The sequence below is a fragment of the Ambystoma mexicanum genome, chromosome 4q (assembly GCF_040938575.1).
Source record: "Ambystoma mexicanum isolate Mex_15411 chromosome 4q, UKY_AmexF1_1, whole genome shotgun sequence".
Classification (NCBI taxonomy): Eukaryota; Metazoa; Chordata; class Amphibia; order Caudata; family Ambystomatidae; genus Ambystoma; species Ambystoma mexicanum.
The window spans coordinates 253,220,147-253,243,772 of NC_090928.1; the positions used below are offsets into that span (position 1 = coordinate 253,220,147).

General features: G+C 46.0%; 1 protein-coding gene across 6 annotated transcripts in view; it reads left to right on the top strand.

Moving 5' to 3' along the window:
- The window catches only part of NINL (ninein like), a 1,017,292-nt gene that overhangs the window by 554,234 nt on the left and 439,432 nt on the right, over window positions 1–23,626 (top strand). For all 6 annotated transcript variants that reach the window (XM_069607820.1, XM_069607817.1, XM_069607819.1 and 3 more), the window contains one exon: window positions 18,905–19,015. In XM_069607820.1, the coding sequence (XP_069463921.1) occupies window positions 18,905–19,015 (111 nt within the window). The remainder of the gene's footprint in view (window positions 1–18,904; window positions 19,016–23,626) is intronic.

The following is a 23,626-nucleotide window of genomic DNA, read 5'->3' on the forward strand; positions in this document are numbered from 1 at the left end:
CCACGACATCCTCTGCAAACATCTATCCTCAGCAGCCAAATTTTCAGATAACGCCAACGCATGGATCCATTCCTTCCTTAACAACAGATCCATGAGAGTCTTCGCACCCACAGCCTCTGCCATCCCAGCCCCAGTCACTTGCGGTGTCCCCCAGGGCTCCTGCGTCTCCCCCACTCTATACAATGTATTCACGAAACCCCTCTTTGACATACTGGACCGCTTGGGTGTCATCTACACCAACTACGCAGATGACACCCAAATACTGATCCCTTTAACAGGCGACTACTCCACCGACCTCACTGCTCTCAAAAACATTTATTCCATTATCCAAGAATGGATGGCCAAGCATGGCCTATGCCTTAATGACGACAAGACCGAGCTTCTTCTCCTAGGTTCCCAACCCAGACTTAATAAACTCGACAAACTCTATCAAGCATTCACTATAGACGGCAATAACATCATCGTCTCTAACAGCGTCAAAACCCTAGGAATCTACCTCGACTCCTCCCTCACACTGACAAGACAGATCAATTCCATCTCATCAGCCACTGCTTACACTTGTAAACTCATCAATGCCAGCAGACCTTACCTCTCACCATCCAACTGCATCACCTTAGCCAGAGCGCTAGTCCTTTCCAAAGTTGACTACTGCAATGCGCTATACTTGGGAACCAGTCAGAAAAACATCAACAAACTACAAGTCATACAAAACAACGCCTTGCGAGCAGCCCTGAACATACCCAAACATGAACACATCTCGGACGCCAGACGCACCTGCCATTGGCTATCCATACCACAAAGAATTGAATATAAAACCATCTCACTCACACACAAATGCCTAGCTAACCAAGCACCCAGATACCTATCCGACAACCTCAAGCACCACACCCCAGCGCGCCCTACCAGATCAGCTCAAACACACTGCTTAAATATCCCAAGATTTAAGCTCCAAAAAGCAGGTGGCTCCAGCTTCCCCGTGCTTGCCTCCAAACTTTGGAATTCACTTCCACTCGAGCTGAGATCAGAACCGTCCTTTCACAGATTTAGACACAACACCAAAACTTGGCTTCTATCCAAAGAAACTGCCTAGCCCTACCTCACTAGCATGCACCAAGACTGTAAATTTGTAAATATGTAATCGATTTGTACATTTCTGCTGCATTATTCTTGTTGTATTCATTATTCTTGTTGTATTCATCGCAAGCGCCTGGATGCCCTAGGGCCAGGCGGCGCTATACAAATAATAAACTAAACTAAACTAAACTAAACCTCTGGCTCCAGAGTGTCTGGGGTAGGCAGGAAGTGAGGGAGGTGCCCGAAACTCCCTGTGCTTAGTCTCTTAGGATACCCAAATGCACTCTGTGGTGATTGGCCGGCTAACTGTCTGGCAAGGACAGCCACCCTGCTGGGTGATTGACAGCTAGGCTGGAATGAATGGGAGAGAACTGAATAAAAGGCGCATCCTTTGGCTTGTCAGGCAGAGTCGACCACTGCACGAAGGAACCGAAGAAGAGCTTGAAAAGGACGCCTGCTGCAACTCCTGCATCGTTGGTTTGCCCTGTGGAAGCCCTGCTGCAGTGCCGAAACACCAGGTTTGCATCGACCGAGAAGCCCCTGCAAGGACGACTTCTCCCTTTTGAGTTGGTGGTGCCAATCAACTCCCAAGTAAGCCACCTGGACATCCATCTCGGAGCTGGTTCAATTTCCACAGAGTTGCTCTGGAAACCGTATAGCCAGGGAGAGGAACACCAGATTGTGTGTGTTGCTTTTAAGCTGGCTTAGAGCTTTGGGAAGATCCTCCGAACTCCCAAGAAGCAGAAACGACTAAGCCTGAGCCCCCTCAACAGAGTGCGGGACCCCAGAAGCAAGGAAGGTCCATCTCGACAGCCAGGAACTGTGGTGTTGCTATTTGCGGTAGACGCAAGGAGCTGAAACACTGAACAGCCACTGAAAGTGAAGTTCTCAGACTTGTTTTATAGTACTTTAGAAATGAAGAAAAGATGCAGCTGATGACTTCTGTTCCTATGCAGCTCTGCTGATTTCACTGTTCCTGGGCCACAGTCGTGGGGGCAAGAGGGAGGACTGGGGGACTCCTGCAATGCACCGGGACGGGTCAAACAAGCTGGCAAAATGGAAGATCTTCGGTTCGAGTAGCTGTCGTCAAGCACACAAGCTGGTGTCCTTCCCCCTGGTTAATCCTAACCAGCTCTGAGAATGGTATCCAGGTTGCTTACGAGTTGATTGGTCCAACCAACTCAAAGGAAGAAGTCGTCCTTGAAGGGGTTTCTCTGTCGAGATGAACTTGGCGATTCGGATCTGCAGCAGGGCCTCACCGGGCAAACCAACGGTCCAGGAGTTCCAGCTAGTCTTCGGTTCTTTTGTTCCAGTGGTCGACTCTGCTTTCCAGTCCAAGAGATTCGCCTTTTAAACAGTGTTCTCCCTTTCATTCCAGCCTAGCTGCCACTCACCCAGCAGGGTGGTTGTCCTTGCCGTACAGTCAGCCAGCCAATCACGCAAGAGTGCATTTGGGTCTCCTAGGAGACTAAGCACAGGGAGTTTCGGGCACCGCCCTCACTTCCTGCCCACCCCAGACACTCAGACGCCAGAGGCGGTCTTCAGTCCTGAAGCCCGCCAAAGGCATGGAAACAAAGCGACCAAACCTAGTTTGGCGCACAGAGACAAACACTAGAAGGACCTTTCCAAAAAGAAATGGCGAAAAAAGAAGAGCAGGACCTGTATAAACAAAGGGGCTTAAGACGCTATCTTGCAAAACATGGCTACCGCGATTTTTAGCTACCATTGTTCGCGATCGGGATAAATCATGGTAGTTCGTTGTAAAGCCAATGCCACCAGCCATTTCGATAGAAAAGGATAGGATTTGACTGCTACATGAGTTTCTAGACACAGGGCATACTAGGTAGCCCCTCCAGCACCCTATTGTAAGATAGTTTGTGCTGGGTCTAGGAATTTAAAAAGAATGGTAAAGTTAATGTAACTTTACATTCTCTGGGAAACAGTAGTTTATCCCAGAGGAAGGTATTTAAACCTTGGGACAGCCTAAAAGGCTTTCCTGTGTCAATGCACTGAGGGTGCTGTGTGACGCACATAAAAAAAGATGATGCCCATGGAGCTGTCTAAAACTCCATAATCATAAGAAATAAACACAGAAAACAAACCGTATTAAAAGTACAGAGTCCCAAAGTTCAGCAAAAGAGCTGGGGGTCTCTAAGGGAGAGAACATTTAGCACATTTATGAGAATTCTCCCTAACACCTGGAAAACAAGCTCCTTTTTTGTACCCTTATGCCCAATGTAGACCTGTCTTCCAGTCTTCTGAGTGTGGGTCCCAGACTCATAGGCTACTTTTCTGGTAGTGTGGAAGAACTGGTTCACTTACCTGCAACGTTTCCTACGACTATGATGATGTCTGCTGAACTTCCCTTCTTGTGGGCATGGGTCCCATTGCTTCACATATTACTTTCCCAAAGTATTTTTTCCCAGACTATTTTCTCAGCCCTTCTTACCAGGGTATCTCCACCCTTCTTATCTAAACCACTGGCCTCTCTTTTGTCCCCACCAGCCGACCCGTGTTGGTGCCTACTTTCAGGGAGCGATGCTGTGGGCTCCAGGCGGTCCTGGGACTCGCCTTTGGTCTCGGCGTTCCTTCCGCCGACTGCGTTCCAGCTACAGCTGCTCATCAACTGTGGGTTACTTCTGGGCTGCTCTATTGGAGTAGACCGCATGGGCCGTCTTCCTCCGTTAGGTAAGTCAGCTGCTTTTCAGTAGGGAGAAGGGTCTTTCCTCTCCTGACCCTCAAGAGATGCTTTGCCTTCTCGTCTCGAGTCCCGGTCCATTTTGCGTTTCTCCGCCGCACAGCCGACCTGCTAGCACTTCCTCCAGTTAGGGCTGAACTTCTCCTGTTTTCCGTCTTCTATTTTGGATGTGACTTGAACAATAGGAATTCGGGAACCACTAGAATGTTCACTAGTGGTTTCAGGAGTGCTCTTCATGATTCTGCATTACCTCCTAATATCAGTGCCTGTCCTATAGTCCTCCTTTGGGTAGACTAGATGCTTCCTCGTACCAGTACTTATGATTTTGGCCACATGACCCATGTACATGGGGTGATGAGGCAAGGGTGGGGTAGGTGAGGGGGATTGGATTTGAGTGGAGTAAATCACATTCTCCTTGCATAGTTGTTTCTTCTCTGACAGGGGAAGTCTCTCCCCATGAGATCCTCCCACTGAGTACCACCCCCAGGATGACTATCGGGGAACGGCCTTCCTCCCTGGCCTCGTGGGATCCCCCTCGGGGGGAAACGACAACATTCAAGAATTTGTCACACTACATAGATTCTTTGACATCATTCATTTGTTCTGCAATATGCACTGAGCATACATCTGTGGCTGTTAGGGAGCTTTTTGAAGAATCCTCTGGTTAGTGCTTAGAAAAACCAACCTGTAGTGCTGGGTAGGGTTCACCACCAACTTAGATATGACTTTCACCTTGGTAACATGACTGAGAAGCCCAACTTCATTTTTAGCTGGGGAACAAAGTCATCATATGATGCAGTTCATCAACTCACAATAAGATTACAACCTAGTGAAAAAGGCATTCTTTAGTAGAAGTAAAATACATGTACCGGTAAGCACGAAGGTAAGGTGCAAGCATTACAAAACCAGCAAAGGGAGTTCTACACTTAAGTTGTTAAGTCAGTAGAACAATTGATGATCCCAAGAGTTATGCCTCTATCTAGTTTACAGGACTTCTAGGAGTGAAGAACAGTGATTTATGCACAAATGCTTATACAATGGCAGGTAACTAGAAACTCAAAAGCTACTTAAAATAAGAGTATGGGATCTCTAACCTATCCAAATCCTATTTGCAGCCAGAAGGAAAAGATTATGCAGGTCAGTATAACTTTAACTACTTTTCTTTACCACTGGCTAATAGTGAAAAGCAATGCTTTATTCCATTAAACGTTATAGAAAATCCTAGATAGGTATTGTAAAATCTCTTCATTGCGGAAACCTTTGGAGTTTCAGAAAATAACAGGTAAGAGAAAGGAAAGCCAAAGTGAAAAATGAAGGGAGGACAGGAAGTAGGTCAAGGTAACACAAACAGCGTATAATGCTAGGTATTAACAAAGCAATGCCAGGCGCTTAATGTTCGGGATCATTTTATACCTTGAATGCAAGCCGCGAGTGAAAGCAGACGAAATCCTGGCGGCCATCTTAAAAATGACTAGAGCGCTCGTTTCACTGGACTTCAAAGACCTTACCCCATGCCATATTGAAGAGAGGAAAACCCTGTGAGGTTGGGTTCCTGACCGCATGATTTGAGTAATATCTCAAGCTGTGTAGCCTTTAGGCAAGCACATGCTGAAATGCATTGAAATGTATTAGTGCGATTTGCAGATATTAACAATTATGAACAGAGTTCCTCGTTCAGTTTGAATGTCTGGGATTTGCACCAGACTTATCTATTGTTTGTGAACACACCAGTACATAATAATAACAATACTGCTAGGCTGCGCTCCAACAGTCTGGGAATTGTTTCAATTGCCTTGTTTTGATAAATAAAACTGAATGTTCCTTTGAAAAATAACAATATTTTAAGAAACAACTGCTTCCAGGCAAGGCCGGATATGAGCGGAATGTAGAATGTTGTTACGCTCACCTGGTATCCACGGGGGCGCCACACGATACTGGATGGAGGTCTAAGCGCTATCCCGGACCCCTCTGTGCTTGGTTATGTGCCAGACGTTGGGTAGCGCCTATAACAGGAGAATGGAGGGTTAAGATACTGGTTTGTGATGGGTGGACTCACACCTCCCTCTGGTCCAAATCCTCTCCCTTGGGGTTATTGCTCACCTTAGGTTTTTGCGCGTTGAACTCTCCATCCTGCGTCTCTGTGCAGGGGCGCATGGTTGGTGCGGGCGTTCTGTGGAGCTATTTGCTTCACTGGTCCATCTGCCCTTATGTCGGGTGCAGACCGGCTGTGACTCTGTCTTCTCGGCGTCTTGCTCCACTACGCTTTTCCCTAACAATGTCTTTTTGTTTTCACAGGGATGGTTGCGATCTCGGCGTTGCCGCACCGATGGTGAAGATCACAGTGAGTTATTGATGCATGGAGCGCTGTGCTGTTCATTGGTGTTAATTACTAACCTGTGTTCTCTTCTCTTCTTTGTACAGGTTGCGGTGGTGATCCAGAGTGATGAGCGATCGAAGCGTTGCTTGCCCAAGTAAGTGCTTTATTAATGCTGCCCTTGTTTCTTTACCTTTGCAGGTTGCGGCGAACTCCGGAGATGGGCGAGGTAAGCGAAGCGCAGGATGGATTCAAGGCCAGTTACTTCACAGGTAAGTGTTCTTGCTCGCTAATGCTGTTCTTGTTCTTCCAGGTTATTAATGGAATCCAGATGTAGGGCTTCAGGTTCGGGCTGCTGGAGAAGCAGATGGGCAGGAGTTGGACACAGTGAGTGTTACGCTGCTGGAGTGCAGAATAACTCGAAGCGTTTTCTGCTGTTTGGGTGTGGTTTAAATAGGCCAGGTAAAGTCGTTCCAGGCCAAGTAGTTCCAGGCCCAGCCACAGCCAAAACACTAGACCGCATGGCTTGGTTCTAAAGAACTGAGCTGTGTAATAGGCCTCCATGTTGGATTAAGGTCCAAAACTAGTATTGCTTTATTCCTGATAATGAGCCTGGCGCCAAAGGCGCCAGGACTGACTCCATGTATGTTTCTGATGGAGTTTTAAGGCCCTTGGGGCCAGTGTGAAGGGTTTTAGCCCCACTGCTGCCTGCGGGCTGTTATACCTGAGGGGGTCAGGGACATGGATCGTGACAAATGTAGGCTAAAGGTAATTTTCATCTTGCCGTTGTCCTTATTTTATAGAGAAAGCAGAAACTTGCTGTTGTCCTTGCTTTAGAGCTAAAGCTGCAACTTACTACTGATGGGGGCATCGGCATCCTGCTTAACGCTGATAGTGTGTGAGTTGCTACTGAGCGGAGGAGACAACTTAAGTAAAACAATGCTCTGAAACTATTAAACAAGCTTTGGGCGAGGGGCAGGAGAAGAATTATCTCTGGACCTGACGGAGCTGGACAAGGCCGACTAGAGGCTGGAGGACCATCCAGAAATGGACTTTACAACTCCCTTCATGCAAGCCTGTGCAGAGGCGGGGAGGAGCTTTTCCTCCTTTTTTTCTGCTTGAATTATAAATGCATTTTTGAGCTTCTGAGGCTCAAATTACTTTTCTTTTTGAGAGGAACTACTCTATTTTTGACTGAGCTGCACAGACCAACATTTCAATGGCAATCAGCTGACCACCTATGGACATCTTTTATTCTTAATTGGCTGTTGCTTGGACCATGGTCAATACCAATTGACACTAAATCTTTTTAAGGCATTTTTACCTATTTTGGCCGCTTTTTGCTGAAGAGACCATAGTGATTTTGTTAGGCGGTTTTTCTAATTGGATTTGAAATGTTTTAAATTCTTGGATTGTGCAGACCACATGCCTCCAGGCTTCAGGCATCCAGCCTTCAGCTCCCCTCACCCTATGCTCTGAGGACAGTAGTGAGTATGAGGACATGCTTTACCCATTCTTGATATCACAATCGGGATAGGAGTGAGGTATTGGAAGGGCAATTCATTTCATGAGGTTGCCTAGTCAGAACTAAGGAGGTAGTCAGTTGCTTTTGATGCCTTTTATGCTTCTGCGATGATTGATCGGTCTTGAATAAGGCAGACATTGAGGCACTGACAAGGATAGCTGCATATTCATTTATAACATTTTGCATATTAAGTGTATTGTGTGTAATTACGATCTCAGTAATGTTTCTTTACTATTTTGCATACTTAACGCACACAAAAATCCACACAACCACATTCTCGCACAGAAAACCGCATGCAGTTCACCACACCGCAACAACAAACAGACAGATAAGTCACAACCAACAGCACACGAGGACTCCCATCGATCCACTATTCATACCCAAGCTCGGCGCACAGTGAAAACCAAACTGAAGCTGCCAACAGGACATCAAATTTCTTGCTTTCCTACTCCCTCTTTACCCTACTAACCCCACACGCCTTCTTGTTTGCAGGTCCGGCTGAGCGCCTGCGGACCTATTCCGTTGGTGATGGTGCATGGTACAAATACCTGTAACATTAACTATTTATTTCTCATAATAAAACATATTACACTATACAGGAGAGTGTAAGAGCATTCCTTGAAGGTTTATTATTGAGAATCAAGTTTGAAACACTATAATGTGCATATTGAAGTGTTGGGGTATCTATGAAGTACTGTATATTTCTTTTCTTTTTTTATTTGTTTTTAGTGCTTATGCACCTTTACAAATATAAAATTCAAACAAAAACAGAAAACTACATGTGTTACATATTACAATAATAGAAAGAACAAAAAAAACTTATTGACATCAGAATACAGGTTACATGACATAATTAAATTTACCATTTTAGCACAACACACAAAAGAAGAATGGACTCAACAATAAACAATGCAAGAATTAAAATCGAGCTAAAAACAATTATAAGTTAGCTCAGCTTCAGCTACTATACCAATGACTAAATAAATAACTTAGTACAAACATTGACAGTTACAAGTGAATGCAGATTCACTCAATCTTCATCAATATACAAGTAATAACACAACCTAGGGTCAAAAAGGAAACAAATATACTTCAGAAACAGCTATTAATAACATTACAGACATGGTTGTGGTGCTGTGTAATGACAGGAGACCTTATTATACTGGGAGGTCCAAAACATCATCACATAGATAATACATCATGTTAGCAACAAGCAACACTCACTGCACAGACTACTTAAGAAAGAGAACCCCTGTAAGTGTACAACAAAGACTAATCCGAGGTATAACTCCCCTAAAGATAATTTCGAATTTGCTTTAAATCAAACTCTACCAAAATCTCCTAACATTATCGCCTGGATGAATCTCACAGCAAATTGACCCTACTACTAAACTAGCATGTGTCCTCCTTAAGTTCTAGTTTGATGAGTGTCAACAAGCATCTTGTGGCAAGAATGATAGTGCTGCCCCACATGCATCTCATCCAGATGAGATTCTGTGAGGATAACGAAGAAGTATAATTCAAATCTTTCAGAATTTCAAGTCTCTGGAGTTCAAAATGTGGACAGAAGAGGAACATATGTTTTAAGGTTTCTTGCTTCCCTGTAGGACCACAAAATTGACATGTGGTATCCGATACTTAATTCAAGCTGAATCTCCAGTTTTTAGTGCGGACAGGTCCATACGGAATCTCATGTAGAGAGTGCGTAACTTATTACATGGTAGTAAAGCGAGGTAGGGCAAGCGAGGCAACTGAGTGTGTCTGAAGACTGCATATTCTTCAAAGGAGGAGTATGTAGCAATGGTTTATAGTCATAATGTCGACAACAAAAATGTCGACAGTCAAAAAGTCGAAAAAAAAATGTCAAAAAAAAAAATGTCGACTTTTTTTTTCAATGCATTTTTTTTTCGAAATGGGGGGGTTCCCCCCCAGCCCCCCTTTTTTTATTTTTTTTTTATTTTTCCCCTTTTTTTTACTCCCGAACCCCTAAAATAAATATATAATTTAAAAAAACGAAAGTCGAAATTTTTTTTTTCGACATTATTTTGTCGACATTTTTGTCTGTCGACATTTTTTTTTCGACATTATGACTCCCCACCTGTAGCAATGTGGTCAGAAGTAACAGCCCAGTCTTTTTGAAAGTGGTGTTTTTTTGCTAGTACTGGGTGCCATTTGAGATCTTCAGTGTGCATATCAACAAGCGGAAGCCTGGCCTTCGTACGTTCGTGGAACTGAACGTTTGAAGAGGGAGATGACTTGATGAGCATGTCTAAAAAGTCTTCATAAAGAGAATTAGCTGGCGGAAAAGACATTTTCGTGTAGTTAGATAACATCCTCCAACTAAAACGTGAAGCCAACGAACTGAGACCCAATTCGTGTCTTAGTATAGCATTGGGCAAATAATTAGGAAGACCAAGTGCATGCTTCCAGATTTTTCCCTGCAGTTTATTTAAGTATGGTTCGATTGAAGCAAGACACACGTCCAATCCGTAGAGAATAACTGCCTCCACCTTCATGAGATAAAAATCTATAAGAGGGGTTAAAGAAAATTTACAACATTTGTGACGGATTAGTTTCATTTGAGCTATGAGAGGAAGCACTTTAGCAGCGAGGGAGGCCTGCCATTTGGAAAGAGAATTACAGTTAGAAAGGTTATATCCAAGATATGTCAAGTTGTGCCAAAGTTTAATACCCTTTGAGTTTATATACCAATTGAAAGAGCATGGTTTTATTTTTGAAGAAAAAATAAGAATGTTGGATTTGGAAGAATTTATCACCAGGTTATTTGTTTTGCAGTAGACAGCAAACTTGTGAAGTTTATTTTGAAGGCCATGTTGGGAATACTGTACTGTATATTGATATATTGTGCATGGTGCATGTTTTTATATGAAAAGGATTAGTATATGGTTTGAGCAGTGGACCATCAATAAAATAGATGTGACATTAGCAAATCTGTCTTGTGTGGATGAGGCCAAAATGGCGCCCGCTTGATGGAGGAACAAAGGCTGACCGCAATAACGCAGCCGATGTGAAGTGGAGCCCCGACTCGCAGAGAGCAGCCCAGACGCACTGGACTTGGATTGATGGACAAAGCGAATATAAGGAAACGCTATAATGTGTGGGTGAAAGGATGCCGAAGTAGCAAAGCACATGTCCCAGCAGCGATGCATTGTGGCACCCGGCACAGGCTCTGCAGCAGACTGGTAGCCGATTACGGGAGAGACGGCCAGCTGATTGCAACGTGACATGAGGCACCTCAGGCCCACACACAGATTTATATGAGTGGGGAGCACTGTGCAAGGAGGAAGAAACAGGCATTGTAAGCCACACACGGCAGCTGTGGCGCATGCAGCATGCCAAGGAAGCTGCATGATAGCAGGGAGAAATGAAAAGGAGCCCTACGTGACCACTGCAGAAACATTGAGGACACGGATGATAGCTGCGCAATGTCTCCGAAGGGAAACGGGAGCTGTGACAGAGTGGATGAGCGCGGTGCCTAGATACATTGTATCAGCAACGCACTGGGCGGTGCACTCGTAATAGCAGCAATAGACGTGCCAGGAGATCGGCACAAAATGTGGAGCGGATTAGGTGAGAACGAACGCGCGAGGCGCACAAAAGACTGCAGATCTAATTATATCTGCGCATGAAAAGAGAATCGTTGCACCACCGAATTCGGATGGCACTGAAATCCAAGATGGCGTAAACCATCTAAGAAGACAAAGGCTCAACTCATAGCTGATGGGTGGCCATAGTAAACAGCCTCAGCAGCACATCTGGACACTGTAAGGACATATAGCAGAGATGAGATGGTCTGGCACACGATCAGTGGCAACATAAAGGGAGGCACTGCAGAAATACATGAAACTGAACGGACTGCACGGAATACCCAGGAAAGGATTGGAAGCAGCTTGGTAGACAGCATCACAACAAGATTGGCCCTGGCTCGCAAGCGCTGTGCTAGTGGGCACTGGAGACACTGCCTGTCTTGGTGCCAGTGCACTACCAGGACTGGGCAGGAAAATCAGAAGGGACAGCACAAACTGGATATAGAGCTGTTAAAGGAAGAGCAACACAGATGTAAGGGCCACACCGTGGTCACAGACACAACAGAAAAACAGGCGCTCTGGATAGTGGAAGAATATGATGGCGGAGCGGAGCCCTGAAGACATGGAGCAGGAGAAGTAAACAGAAAACCCTGTGCATAGCTCAACACAGAAGTGATACAAGGGGCACGGGAGCATTGCGGCCCCTGGAATAACCACAGAGCCAGCGCACGACGAGAAGGCACGGCGAGAAACCCACTGGGGACCTGAACATTGTGAGACCCGAAATTGAGAGGCGCCTGTCAGCCCCAGGACCCGTAGGCAACGGGAGAAGCTGAGAGCCCAGAAAGGGCAGTACACGGCCAATGGCGCTCAGAGGCAGTAAACACGGAGAAAGGAAGAGAGCCATAATGGAGGGTTCCCCCCTTAGAACCTGAGCCATAGTGGGTCCGGGTGCACACGACAGAGCAGCATCACAGTGGCCAGGCCCAGGGCCTCGACAAAAGCAGCAAGAGGCGAAAACAAGACTTGGGGGGCCAAGGCCAAATGCTGGTCTGGTGACATGTGAACCACAAAGAGGACTGCCAGACGAATAACCAGGCACAAAAGCGCCCTAGAGGCCCTACGGAGCAGCAATCTGGGAACAAATAACGCTGCAGTAATACACTGCGGGCCACTGAATGCGCACTGGCGAGGCGCCTGAGAGGCTCCGCAACAAATTGATGCAACCAGCTGACAGACAGCAGAGAACTCTTGCTGGTCCCCCCCCCTCAATTAGGCAGCACAGACCAATGGATCAGTACAAAGGGGAATCGGAACACTGAGACAAACCCCCCCCCTCACCCTAGAGGGGGAATAGAACAAGCAACACCCAAGCAACTGCCCTGCCGGAAACACTAAATACGGACAGCAGGTGGACTGTGGCCTTACAGAGAAAAAGCACAGTAGTAAGGATATACGACTCTGCACGACAAGAAGCCAACTGGGGGCAACAGATATGATGCAAAAGGGTATCAAGACCAAAGTAAAGCAACCAACAATGGACATCTTCACTAAACCACCGCAATCCCCGAACACCGCAGCACAAGTGAAACATGGCCCGCAAGACATGCCGGCCCCGCCACGGGAAGACCAATTGATCCTGCAGGCCATCACGGAAATGAAATCCACATGGACCACCACGATAGCGGACCTTAAAGCGGCACTGGAATTCAAGATCGACGCGGTGGGCGTGGATATCAACCTCCTGAGACAAGACGTCTGGGTGCTAGTGGAGCGCACGAGCAGCCTCGAGAGTGCGGCGAAAAACAATACAGAGGTGGGCACCACCAACGCGATCCACATACTTAAACAAGTGCGCAATTTGGAAAACCAAGCAGAGGAGGCAGAAGGCGCAACAACATCCGCGTGGTGGGACTGCCGGAAGGAGAAGAGGGCACGGATCCTACAGAGTACCTGGAAAATATGTTGATCCAAGGACTTGGGGCCGGCAAGCTCTCTCAAGGGTTTGCGATTGAACGGGCACAAGGGGCCTTGGCCAGGAGGCCGCCACCCGGAGCTCCCCCACGAGCGATCATTGCAAAAATCCTAAACTACACAGACAGAGAAAAGATCCTGGAATTTTTTCGGAGAGGCGGAACAATAATCCGAGCGGCGGCGACAGTCAGTGTGCCCGGACTACACCATTCTGGTGCAGAGACAGCGCTTTAGCTATGTAGCAGCGAAGAAAAGACTGAGGTCAGCAAGATTCAAATATATGTGGCTATATCCCGCAAAGCTAAAGAATTTACATAATGGCAAGGCACACTTTTTCGAAGATCCAGAGGAGGCAACGAACTGGCTAAACGCCCACAAGTGCCCAGATCGGAGCGAGGCGGACAGGATAAGTGAATCAACGCCATACTAAAAACCTCTGATGTGGTGACGGAGGCAGCAAGGAAATGTGATGGAGCCGAATGGGGTGCGCCAGGGGACTCAGATAATTGTCATTTAATATATTCAATATGAGGGCTTGGGCGGACTAGAATATAGTGGTTTGAAGAGTAAACTAAGTATGATTAGTAGCCGGTACACTATAGCTTAACGGGAGATCCACGGATGGAGCAGGACCTACCGCCGATAGTTTAAGTAGGCAAATCGCCAGTAGGGCGGTATCCCCCCACTGTGCACCAAGCATTGGCTGTAGCCAAGAAAGGTGCTAGATGTGGGATAGCCTGAGATCCAGGGATGGAGCTGGGCATCGGGCATGGGGGGAAGGAGGATGGGAGGGAACAGTTGGGGACGGGAAGGGCAGGGGGGAGGGAGGGCAGTTGGGGAGTGTGATGTGGTGTTGGAGAGGGAAGGGGGTGGGAAGTTGCAGTGTTAATGGGTAGGGGTAGTCTAAGTTGGGGAACAAGCTTACATACACGAGCACCGGCGCTCCATATAGAGGTTTAAGATAAACAAATGGGGGAAGGGACGCGGCCAGAATATCGTGGACCTTAAGGTAATTTCTTGGAATGTCAGGGGGCTCAATAGCTACCTAAAAAGGAACAAGGTCATGATGTATCTAAGAAGGCAGAAAATAGATATAGCTCTGATATAGGAGACTCACCTCCCAAAAGAAAAATTAGAGGTGATCCAGAAGAAGTGGAAGGGGACGGTCATTGGTGCAACATATTCTGCATATGCCAGAGGGGTGATTACTTGGGTAGCACCACATGTCCCATTTCAGTTAATACAGTCCATGGTTGACGAAGATGGGAGGATGGTGGTAATATGGGGGCTGGTGGAAAGTAAAGAAATATGCATTATAAATACATATGCCCCGAATCAGGACACAGTGACATACTTCAAGACCCTATACAATAAAGTGAGCTTGCATCTGGGAGGGGCGGTGATCTGGGGCGGTGTTTTTAACTGCACATTAACCCCGAAGGTAGATTGGTCAGATGATGAACAAGACAGGCCCGCCCCTGCTGCCAGGGCCCTGCAGACTCTGTTAACAGGCTTCAGGCTAGAGGATACATGGAGGGTGCACCACCCACAAGAAATACAATATTCGCATTACTCTGCCCCACAGAATCTGTACACAAGACTAGAATACATGTTTGCTACGCAGGAGGTGATGGCGGAAATTGTACAGACAGAATACAAGGCGAGGGTCCTATCGGACCACTCGCCTTTGGTCCTAACATGGCAATACCGACCTCCAAAGGCCAGGTTTCCAATGTGGTGACTTAGAGCTGAAGCACTGAAAGATACAATGTTCAGGGAGGACCTGAGAGAAGAAATTATAAGTTACTTTGAGACCAATACTGGAAGTGTTGAGTCGGCCGGCACATTATGGGAAGCTTTCAAAGTGGTGGTAAGAGGGATAGCCATAGCCAAGTCTAAAGGGCTGCAGGGGGGCATATTAAGTGAACTGCAGAAGGCAGAAACCAAGCTGGAAACAGTCCTGGGTAGGGGAGGTAGCACTAAGGAGGATGCTGAAACTATAAGCCAACTGCAACAGGAGTGTGCAGGACATTGGGAAAGATTATGTAATCTGAACTATAAAAAGTATGTAGAGAGGCAACATATGGGTGGAGAGAAGCCAGGGAGGATACTGGCATGGTTGTACAAACGCGAGACCCCCAGACCCGAGATTAGAGCAATAAAGGGGGAGGCTGGGCAAATAGTGGACACCCAAGAGGGTGTAATCTGAGAGTTCCTTGAATACTACCATAGATTTTATGGGGATGAAGGAGGAAGCGACAGCAGGGAGATAATGGACACACTGGAGGACATAGGCATGCCACGAATAAGCGCAGAGGAGCGAGAGGACCTAGATGCCCCAATCACTCTAGAAGAACTAGAATAGGTGGTAGTACAACTACCCACTATTAAGACCCCAGGGGCTGACTGACTTCCCAGCGAGTTTTACAAAATGTATAGAAAAGAGGTACTTCCCCGCTGCTAGCAATGCTAAATGAGGCATTCGAAACGGGGCGGCTGCCAGAATCCTTGAGAGAAGTGATCATTATTCCACTCCCCAAACCCAATAAGCCAGGCAAGGATTGCAGATCGTTTAGACCGCTATCGATGCTGAACCAAGATAGCAAAATGCTTACGGCAGTGTTGGCAAACAGAATGAAACGGATCATTAACAACTTAATACACCTTGATCAAACAAGATTTGTCCCGTGCAGGCACATATCCGACAACCTCAGACGACTTCACCGGGTTATAGAGCATACAAAAGGGGATTCGGGTGAGATGGCAATAGTATCGCAATAAAAGCCTCAGATGGGTCAAACTACTATATAGTGCACCGCTAGCCAGGGTCAAAACGGGGGCGATCATTTCGGAAAGGTGGCAACTGAGTAGGGGTACTAGGCAAGGATGCCCGTGGTCTCTGATGCTGTACATCTTAGCAATGGAGCCCCTGGCGATATACCTGAGGCAACAGTACAAGGTAATAGGTATTAGCATCAAAGGGGAGCCGCATTTGGTCTCGCTATATGCAGATGACATGCTGCTGTACTTACGATACCCTGAAGAAAGCCTCCAATATATCCTGGAAGTGATGGAGTGATTTGCGTCGCTATCTGGCATAGCAGGGAACCCCAGAAAATCATGCATATTCCCACTGGGGAGGTATGTAGGAGTCCCATTAGATAAATTACCAATCTTGCAAATACCATGGCAGTCAAACACGTTCAGATACCTGGGGATAGACATTTATCACACGGTAGAGGCAGAACACCAGCATAACACAGAGAAAGCGGTAAAGAAAATCGTAAATAGTATGAGGTTCTGGACTAAGCTCCCCTTGGCAATGATGGGAAGAGGGGCGCCGCTGAAGATGGTGGTTTTGCCGAGATTATTACATTTTTTTGGGAACATACCATACCTGATAGAGAGGAGATTTTTTATCAAGCTACAGAGCATATGTAGGGAATTTCTATGGCACAGGACTAGGAATAGAATCGCCCTTTGGAAGTTGCAGAACACGCACGATAAAGGGGGTATAAAACTGCCAAACTATGAGATCTACTACTTAGCTAGTCAACTAAAATATGTGGCCAAATGGTTATCAGAAGACCCGACCTCAGAATCAAGATTGTTGAGACTAGTGTGCCCCGTACTTCCTGAAAGAAATGGTATGGCTGCCCAAATCAGATGTGAAAGAGCGCTCAAAGATGTTGGTACTGGGGTGGAAGGTATGTCGCAGAGCTTGTCAGGTCATAGAGAACCCAGCCCCATGTTCTCCACAAGTGCAGTTGGTCGCATTGACGGGAGGGGATGGGCACTAGAGTGTGCCCCGTACTCCCTGAAAGAAATGATATGGCTGCCCAAATAAGATGTGAAAGAGCGCTCAAAGATGTTGGTACTGGGGTGGAAGGTATGTCGCAGAGCTTGTCAGGTCATAGAGAACCCAGCCCCATGTTCTCCACAAGTGCCGTTGGTCGCATTGACGGGAGGGGATGGGCAACTATTGAAGTCGATTAGGAGGCACTGGGAACCGGTGGGAATTGTAACAATGGGAGACGTGTGGCAAGAAGGAGAGCTAAAGGTATTCGGGACGCTGGTGGAGGAAACCGGGTTACATGAAGGGCAAATATAACATATAACAGAATGGTACGGCGGATCAGAGATACATGGTCGGAAATAACACTAGGGGAGCAACCTGACGCCACCATAGAAACGATATATGATCTAGCTGAAGGAGGGCATGAGATATCCAGATTATATGAGCTATTGATGTCCAAAGTGGGGAAGGAAGTGGCACAACTGAGATTTGACTGGGAAGAAGAGGCTGGGATACCCATGAGTGACGGGATGTGGGAACGGGCCTAAGGGTACCATAAGAAAGTATAATAGGAACGCGAGGCTACAGCAAATACAGCTATACATAACCCACAGGGCATATATGACACCCCAGAGGACAGCTAAATTTAAAAACGCAGAACAAACAAACATGCCCCAAATGCCGGGAGGAAAATGTTGGGGTGACGCAAATGTTTTGGGCATGTCCTGAAATTGGGAAATTCTGGGAAGAAGTAGCCCACTGGCTAGAGGAGAAAGGGATCAAGATAGATGTCGAAACAGTGTGGGCATGCTTGGTAGGTGGATTCCCTAGGCCACTCCAATTAAAACATGTAAGTAAATTGAAGGACTTGGCATACATATTTGCCAAGCGTAGAATCGCCATGGGATGGAAGGCATGCAACAGACCTAGGATAGAAGTTTGGTGGAAAGACCTCCAGAAATGGACTGAAGCTGAAACAGCAGTGTGGCAAGAAGCGGGTAATAGAGGAGGGGAGGAAGAGGCAGAAACCCTGACAGCCTGGAGACATTTAGTGGCCACACTGTACAGGCCCACCCAGGACTGGTCGAGCGACCAGGACTCTGTTGCGGACATAGAAAAAGGAACCCCTTTGGAAGAAGAAGATGCGGACTGCGACGTGAAGTAGGCTCGAATGGGGGGCGGGGAAAGGGGTAAGCAGTAGACACCCAATGATGTATGCAAACTTTGAAATGTCACGACATGTACTGCAAGGTTTTGTTGTATGTTGTTTGTTTGTAATAAAATCAATAAAATTGTTTTTTAAAAAAAAGTTTAAAAAATAAGTGTAGCCACCCACTGCAGGGTGTTGTTGCCTACTCTCTCTTCAGATGCACAGTGACAGATTATGGTAGAGGTGATAAGAATCTGGCCCGAAAGGAGGATCTGCTAATATGACTAAGCAATTGATAGCATACTCCCTTCTCTATGCTGATTGTAGTATTTAGTGATTTTTCTCAAAGGAACATATACACCAAATCATACCCGCCAAGTTATTTTCAAGCTTTCACAGTCACCATACCCTACCCTTTTCTTGCACCTCTTACATTTTGGAAAATATTGTCTACTGAAGTATTCCCATTATTTTGGTGGTGAATAGGCCATGCATGTAAGTCTTGTTTTTTTCTCAGACTATACACCTGCTACTTTGGGGGCTCTCTTGGCTAGTTAGAGTATTAAGAAGTTGCTAATTTGCGAAGAGACACCATTGATAGATGACCTACTCTAGTTTTACAGGTAAGTGAGTTAATTGTTAATAAACGATAAGATATCATGCTAAGCTGTGCTGTATACAGATCTGTTCAGAGCATATATCTTGAAATTGCACATCTAAACAGATCTCTTCATTTTTTCAATTTCATGTACTTTCCTGTTTGAACTAAACAAAAATGGGGCACATGAGTTTCAATACCAATATGTTTTGTTTGCTTGATCTTAGGAAAATAGTCGATTGCAAAAGGAGATGATGGAAGTGGTTGGAAGGGCATCTGAGTCGGAGAAATCTGTGTTGAAACTCCAGAAGGATCTCGATTTAATGCTGAGTGAGAGGGTAATGCTTCATTCGTCTTGTTTAAATGTTCATTTTGTAAGTCATTAGTTCATGTAAAGTACAAATCCATGGGGTTGTGGTTTATTGGTCTATACAAGTCCTAATCCGTATCTTTGGATGGGTGTCAAGTCCAATTGTGCACACAAAATGTGCATGTCTGTACGTGAGCGCATGGTGCGTGTCGGACTATAGGCTTTATGCAAACTCTGATTAGATAGTAATGGAACACTCCTGTGGGGCTCTTCAGCCGAAGAGGAGGTACAAGCAAATTGGACAATTTAAAGTTCACACCGCATTGGCATGCATTATCGGTCTCCACTTGCACTCGGCTTCGCTGTAGCTGATGGTGAGGTTTCACAAAGTGTTTCAAAACGGATTTTCGTATTCACACACAGAAGATCACCCACCTCTGTTCCTTTTTATTGGCATGTTACTTTACCACTTGTCCACGGGTCTGTAACTTTTAGCTCTCCAGATGTTTTGCACTTCAACTCCCATCAGCCCTAGCGAATAGTCAATGGTGAGGGATCATGGGATTCATCGTAGTCCCAAAAATCTGTAGAGCTGTAGGTTGCAAACCCCCTGCTCTAGCCTTTTCTCTTTCATAATTGCAACTCTGGTTGAACACACTCTTTATCTTGGCATACAATCGACAGCATACATGTGCTATTACTCTTTTATTTAGAAGCGGTGTTAGGCAAGATTTGGAGCAGTACTCTTTGGGTGCACTACAACAACCTTCACCTCCTGGCAATAGGAACCCAACCTTTGGTATAAGTCTGTACTACACAGGTTGGTAGTGTGGCTGAGCAGCCAGGCTTATCTCAAGAGGGGTCAATGTGAGCAGTAGGGGAGTCACAGAGATTCAACAGTGACAAGTATCCAAGTAAACACTTACACTCAAGGTTTCCTGATTAAACAATTATTAATGTATTTAACAGTCAGTTTGAATACGCCTTCAGAAGGGGCAATATAATAGTAACACACAAATACACTATAAAATACACACTCTTAGTTTCTCTAAATCAGCAAGTAACCATTTGGGATGGCACACAGACATTTCCTACACCCTCAGGTGACTTAAATAGCTAGGACACTGTGGACATTAATATTTCACTGGTACATTTAGAGCAATACCGAGATGAGTTTTAAAGTAAAGAGATTTCAGAATAAAACAAGAGATCACACAAATATTCTGAAGCAGGTAAGTACTTTTGATCCCCCCAATGCAAAGTGAATTGACCCTTTCCTGGAGGGAAGGTAAAACACCAGCAGAGGAGAGAAGAGTCATTCAGGGAGCCAGGCCAGCCAATTTCAATTAGGCAAATGTCTAGGTGGGCTGAAACACTTCTTGCAGGGAAGTAAAAGTCTTGCACAATGTTTTAGAAATCTTTGTAGAAAAAGTAGAATCAATGTAGGGTCACAAGCTGGGAGGCTTGTGAGAGGTAGAAGATGCAAGAAACTCTACAGAAGCAACCAAGACAAGTCTCAACTGAGATCAAGTAAGGTTACAACAACAAGAGGCAAGTTCCTAGACTGTACAGTACCTTTGGCTAGAAGAAATGGGTCCAGCTTGCTTCTATTCCTATGCAGCTCTGTAGATGCTTTTGTTCCTGTCCTCAATCGTGGGACAAGAGCGGGGGACTTCTGGTGACTCCTACACTGCAATGGGACGTTCAGCGGCAGAAAAGGACAAACTTCTATTGAGCGGCACTTCACAGTTCAGCTCCTCACGTCTCAGCAAATAGCACCACCGCGGTCTCACGGATACCACTGTGGACTTTCCTCGCATCTGGGGTCCAGCGCTCTGTTAAGGTGGCTCAGGCTTGGTCAGTCCTGCTTACTGGGAGTCCGGGGGGGAATCTTCCAGCAGCTTGGGTATGTCTTAAAAGTGATGCACTCCGTTTGGTGTTCATCTCCCTGGCACTTCGGTTCCAGCAGCAGCAGTGGAAGTACGGCCAGCTCAGAGAGGATGTCCAAACGAGTTCACTTTGGAGTCGATTTGTCCCACCACCTCAAGGGGAGAAGTCCTTGCAGGGCTTCTCTAGTCGAGGCATATTCAGAGCTTCAGTACAGCAGCAGGGCTTCACCGGGCAAATCAACGGTCCAGGAGTTGCAGCCGGTGTCTCTTCCAAGTTCTTCTTTGGATTCCTTCATCCAGTGGTCGACTGCCTTCCAAGCCAAAAAGCCTTGACTTTTTATGCAGGTTTCTCCCAATCACACAGCAGGGAGGCTGACCTCCAAGGACAGACAGCCGGCCAATCACATTTGGGTGCATTACTGTAACCAAGGGGATTAAGCACAGGGTGTTTCGGGCACCTCCCTCACTTCCTGCCCCTGCCAGACATACTGGAGCCATAGGCGGGCTTCACTCATGAATCCCGCCAAAGACAAAATGAACAAAGGGACCGAACCTGGTTTGGCGTGCAGAGTAAATCTCATGAAGGATCTTTACAGCAAGAAATGGCGAAAAAAGAAGACTGGGGCCCATTTTGACAAAATGGCCATGGATGCTTTACTGCAGCTGCAAATGCAGCCTGCGGTAAAAACACACAATGGTAGTAAAAAGTAAACCACTGCCACCAGCCATTAATTGTAGAAAGGGTAACATAAAAATGTTACATGAGAAACTAGAAAAAGGGGATACTAGGTAACCCCTCCAGCACCCTATGGTGAGAGTGTGTGCTGGGTCTAGAAAGTTACAAATGTAAGCAGAGTCAATTTCACTTCACTGATCTTGGAAACAGTAGTTTATCCAAGAGAAGGTATTTAAACCTTTGGGAAATCTGAAAGACTTCCCTGTGCCACTGCACTGAAGGTACTGTGTGACACAATGTAAAAGATGCCTATGGAGTTTGACTCCACAACCAAAAGAAACACAAAGTTCAAAATCACATTAAATTACATGAGAGAGTGGGTAAAAGTGTCTCACTCTCTCCAGGTTAAAAATTGAGAATTCTCCCTTATGCTTTGCATCAGTTAACCTCAATGGACTGCAATTCCCATAATCACCCAAGTACTGGGACGAGGAGGATGATGAAAATGATGCAGAGCAGAAGGAGCCTCAAGCTCAATGCGGGTGATAGTTGTTTCAGAAAGCACTTGTGCACGGGACATTTAAAGATGGAAACCAAACTATTAAAAGTGCCTGTTCAGGACACGACATTGCATCTCCCTTGGAGGTGTGTGGAAGCTGGAGGCAGGAGCCGGTGTGGCGGAGCCAAGGGGCTCACCAGCAGAGAGGGACAGCAACATTGCATGAGCAGGGCATGCTGCGTAGACGCCAGGTGCCACGAGAAGAGTCCTGGGCGTTCAGCAGCTGGAGGAAGCAACGTTGCCCTCACCGGGACCTGATGGAAACTGGCATGCATGAGCAATGCCGAGAGAGAAGCCAGAGAGATGCCAGAGACATTAAAATAGTCCAGAATGGAAAGCAGGCAGCAAGGCTATGCTGCAGAAGTCCAAACTGGACCGAAGACGCCACACAGTTGGTGACTCAGCCCAAGCAAAGTGGGGACTCCCGGGCATTTCGGTGACCACGCCAATCACAGTTTGAACATTGTAAAACTGCAGAGACTGAAACAATAAGATTGTTTGTGTCAAAGGGCAGAGTACAAACACGACTCCCAACAATATAGGAGTGCATTGAATGCAGTGTGGGGAAAACTTGCGAACATTGAAACAACTAGATGTATACAATTTTGGAAGTAAGGTGAAACTGATATATGTATGGAAGTAAGAAGTCCTGGCAGGGGAGTATATCAGGGAATTGCAAACTTACAAGAAGTCCAAAGAAAGAACAGTATTTGTTGATCAAAGAAGAAACTTTTTAAAAGAAAGACTTACGAGGCTAAGCAGCTTTGTTGTGGGTCAAGAAAAGACACAAATAACTGTTAGACCAAGAGACATTGCCATACCATTGAAGAATCCAGGGGACGGGAACCGCCCTCTGGAACTAAGGTTCTGTTACCCTGGGGAACCTTTATGTTGGAGATGTTATATTTTTATTCGTGAACACTTTTTGGAACACTTTCTCTTTAAGTACCAGGTTAAAGTCATTTCCCTTCTCACATTAGTATTTTGTTTGTAGTGTGAGGGTCAGGATAGAAAGTTTGGACACAAGGACAGTTTTGATTTCTGACATCCTGACACACAGATCTTTAGGTTTTGGTTCTTTCCAGCTGAGGAGCAGGTGAGTGTGCCCCCATCCGCGACCCCTTTTGCTTAATTTTGGTTGTCTGACAAAACCGTAAGTGTTGGCTTGGGTGGGGGGTAGAGCAATTACTCTACTCCAGAAAGCTCCTGCCGCTCTAACCTACCTTACAATGGCCTGCAGTATAATGTCAACCAGTGTTTGTTAGCATACGCCACACTTAGATGGAATCTCCAATAGCCTCTCTGTGAAAGTTGAATTTAGAATTGTTCCCACCTGCATTTTAGAAGTGTACCCAATTGCATTTGGAAGTTGCACCCAATAGCCTCTCTGAGAAAGTTGAATTTAGAATTGTTCCCACTTGCATTTAGAAGTGTACCCAGTGGCATTTTAGAAGTGTACCCAATTGCATTTGGAAGTTGCGCCCAATAGCCTCTCTGAGAAAGTTGATTTTAGAT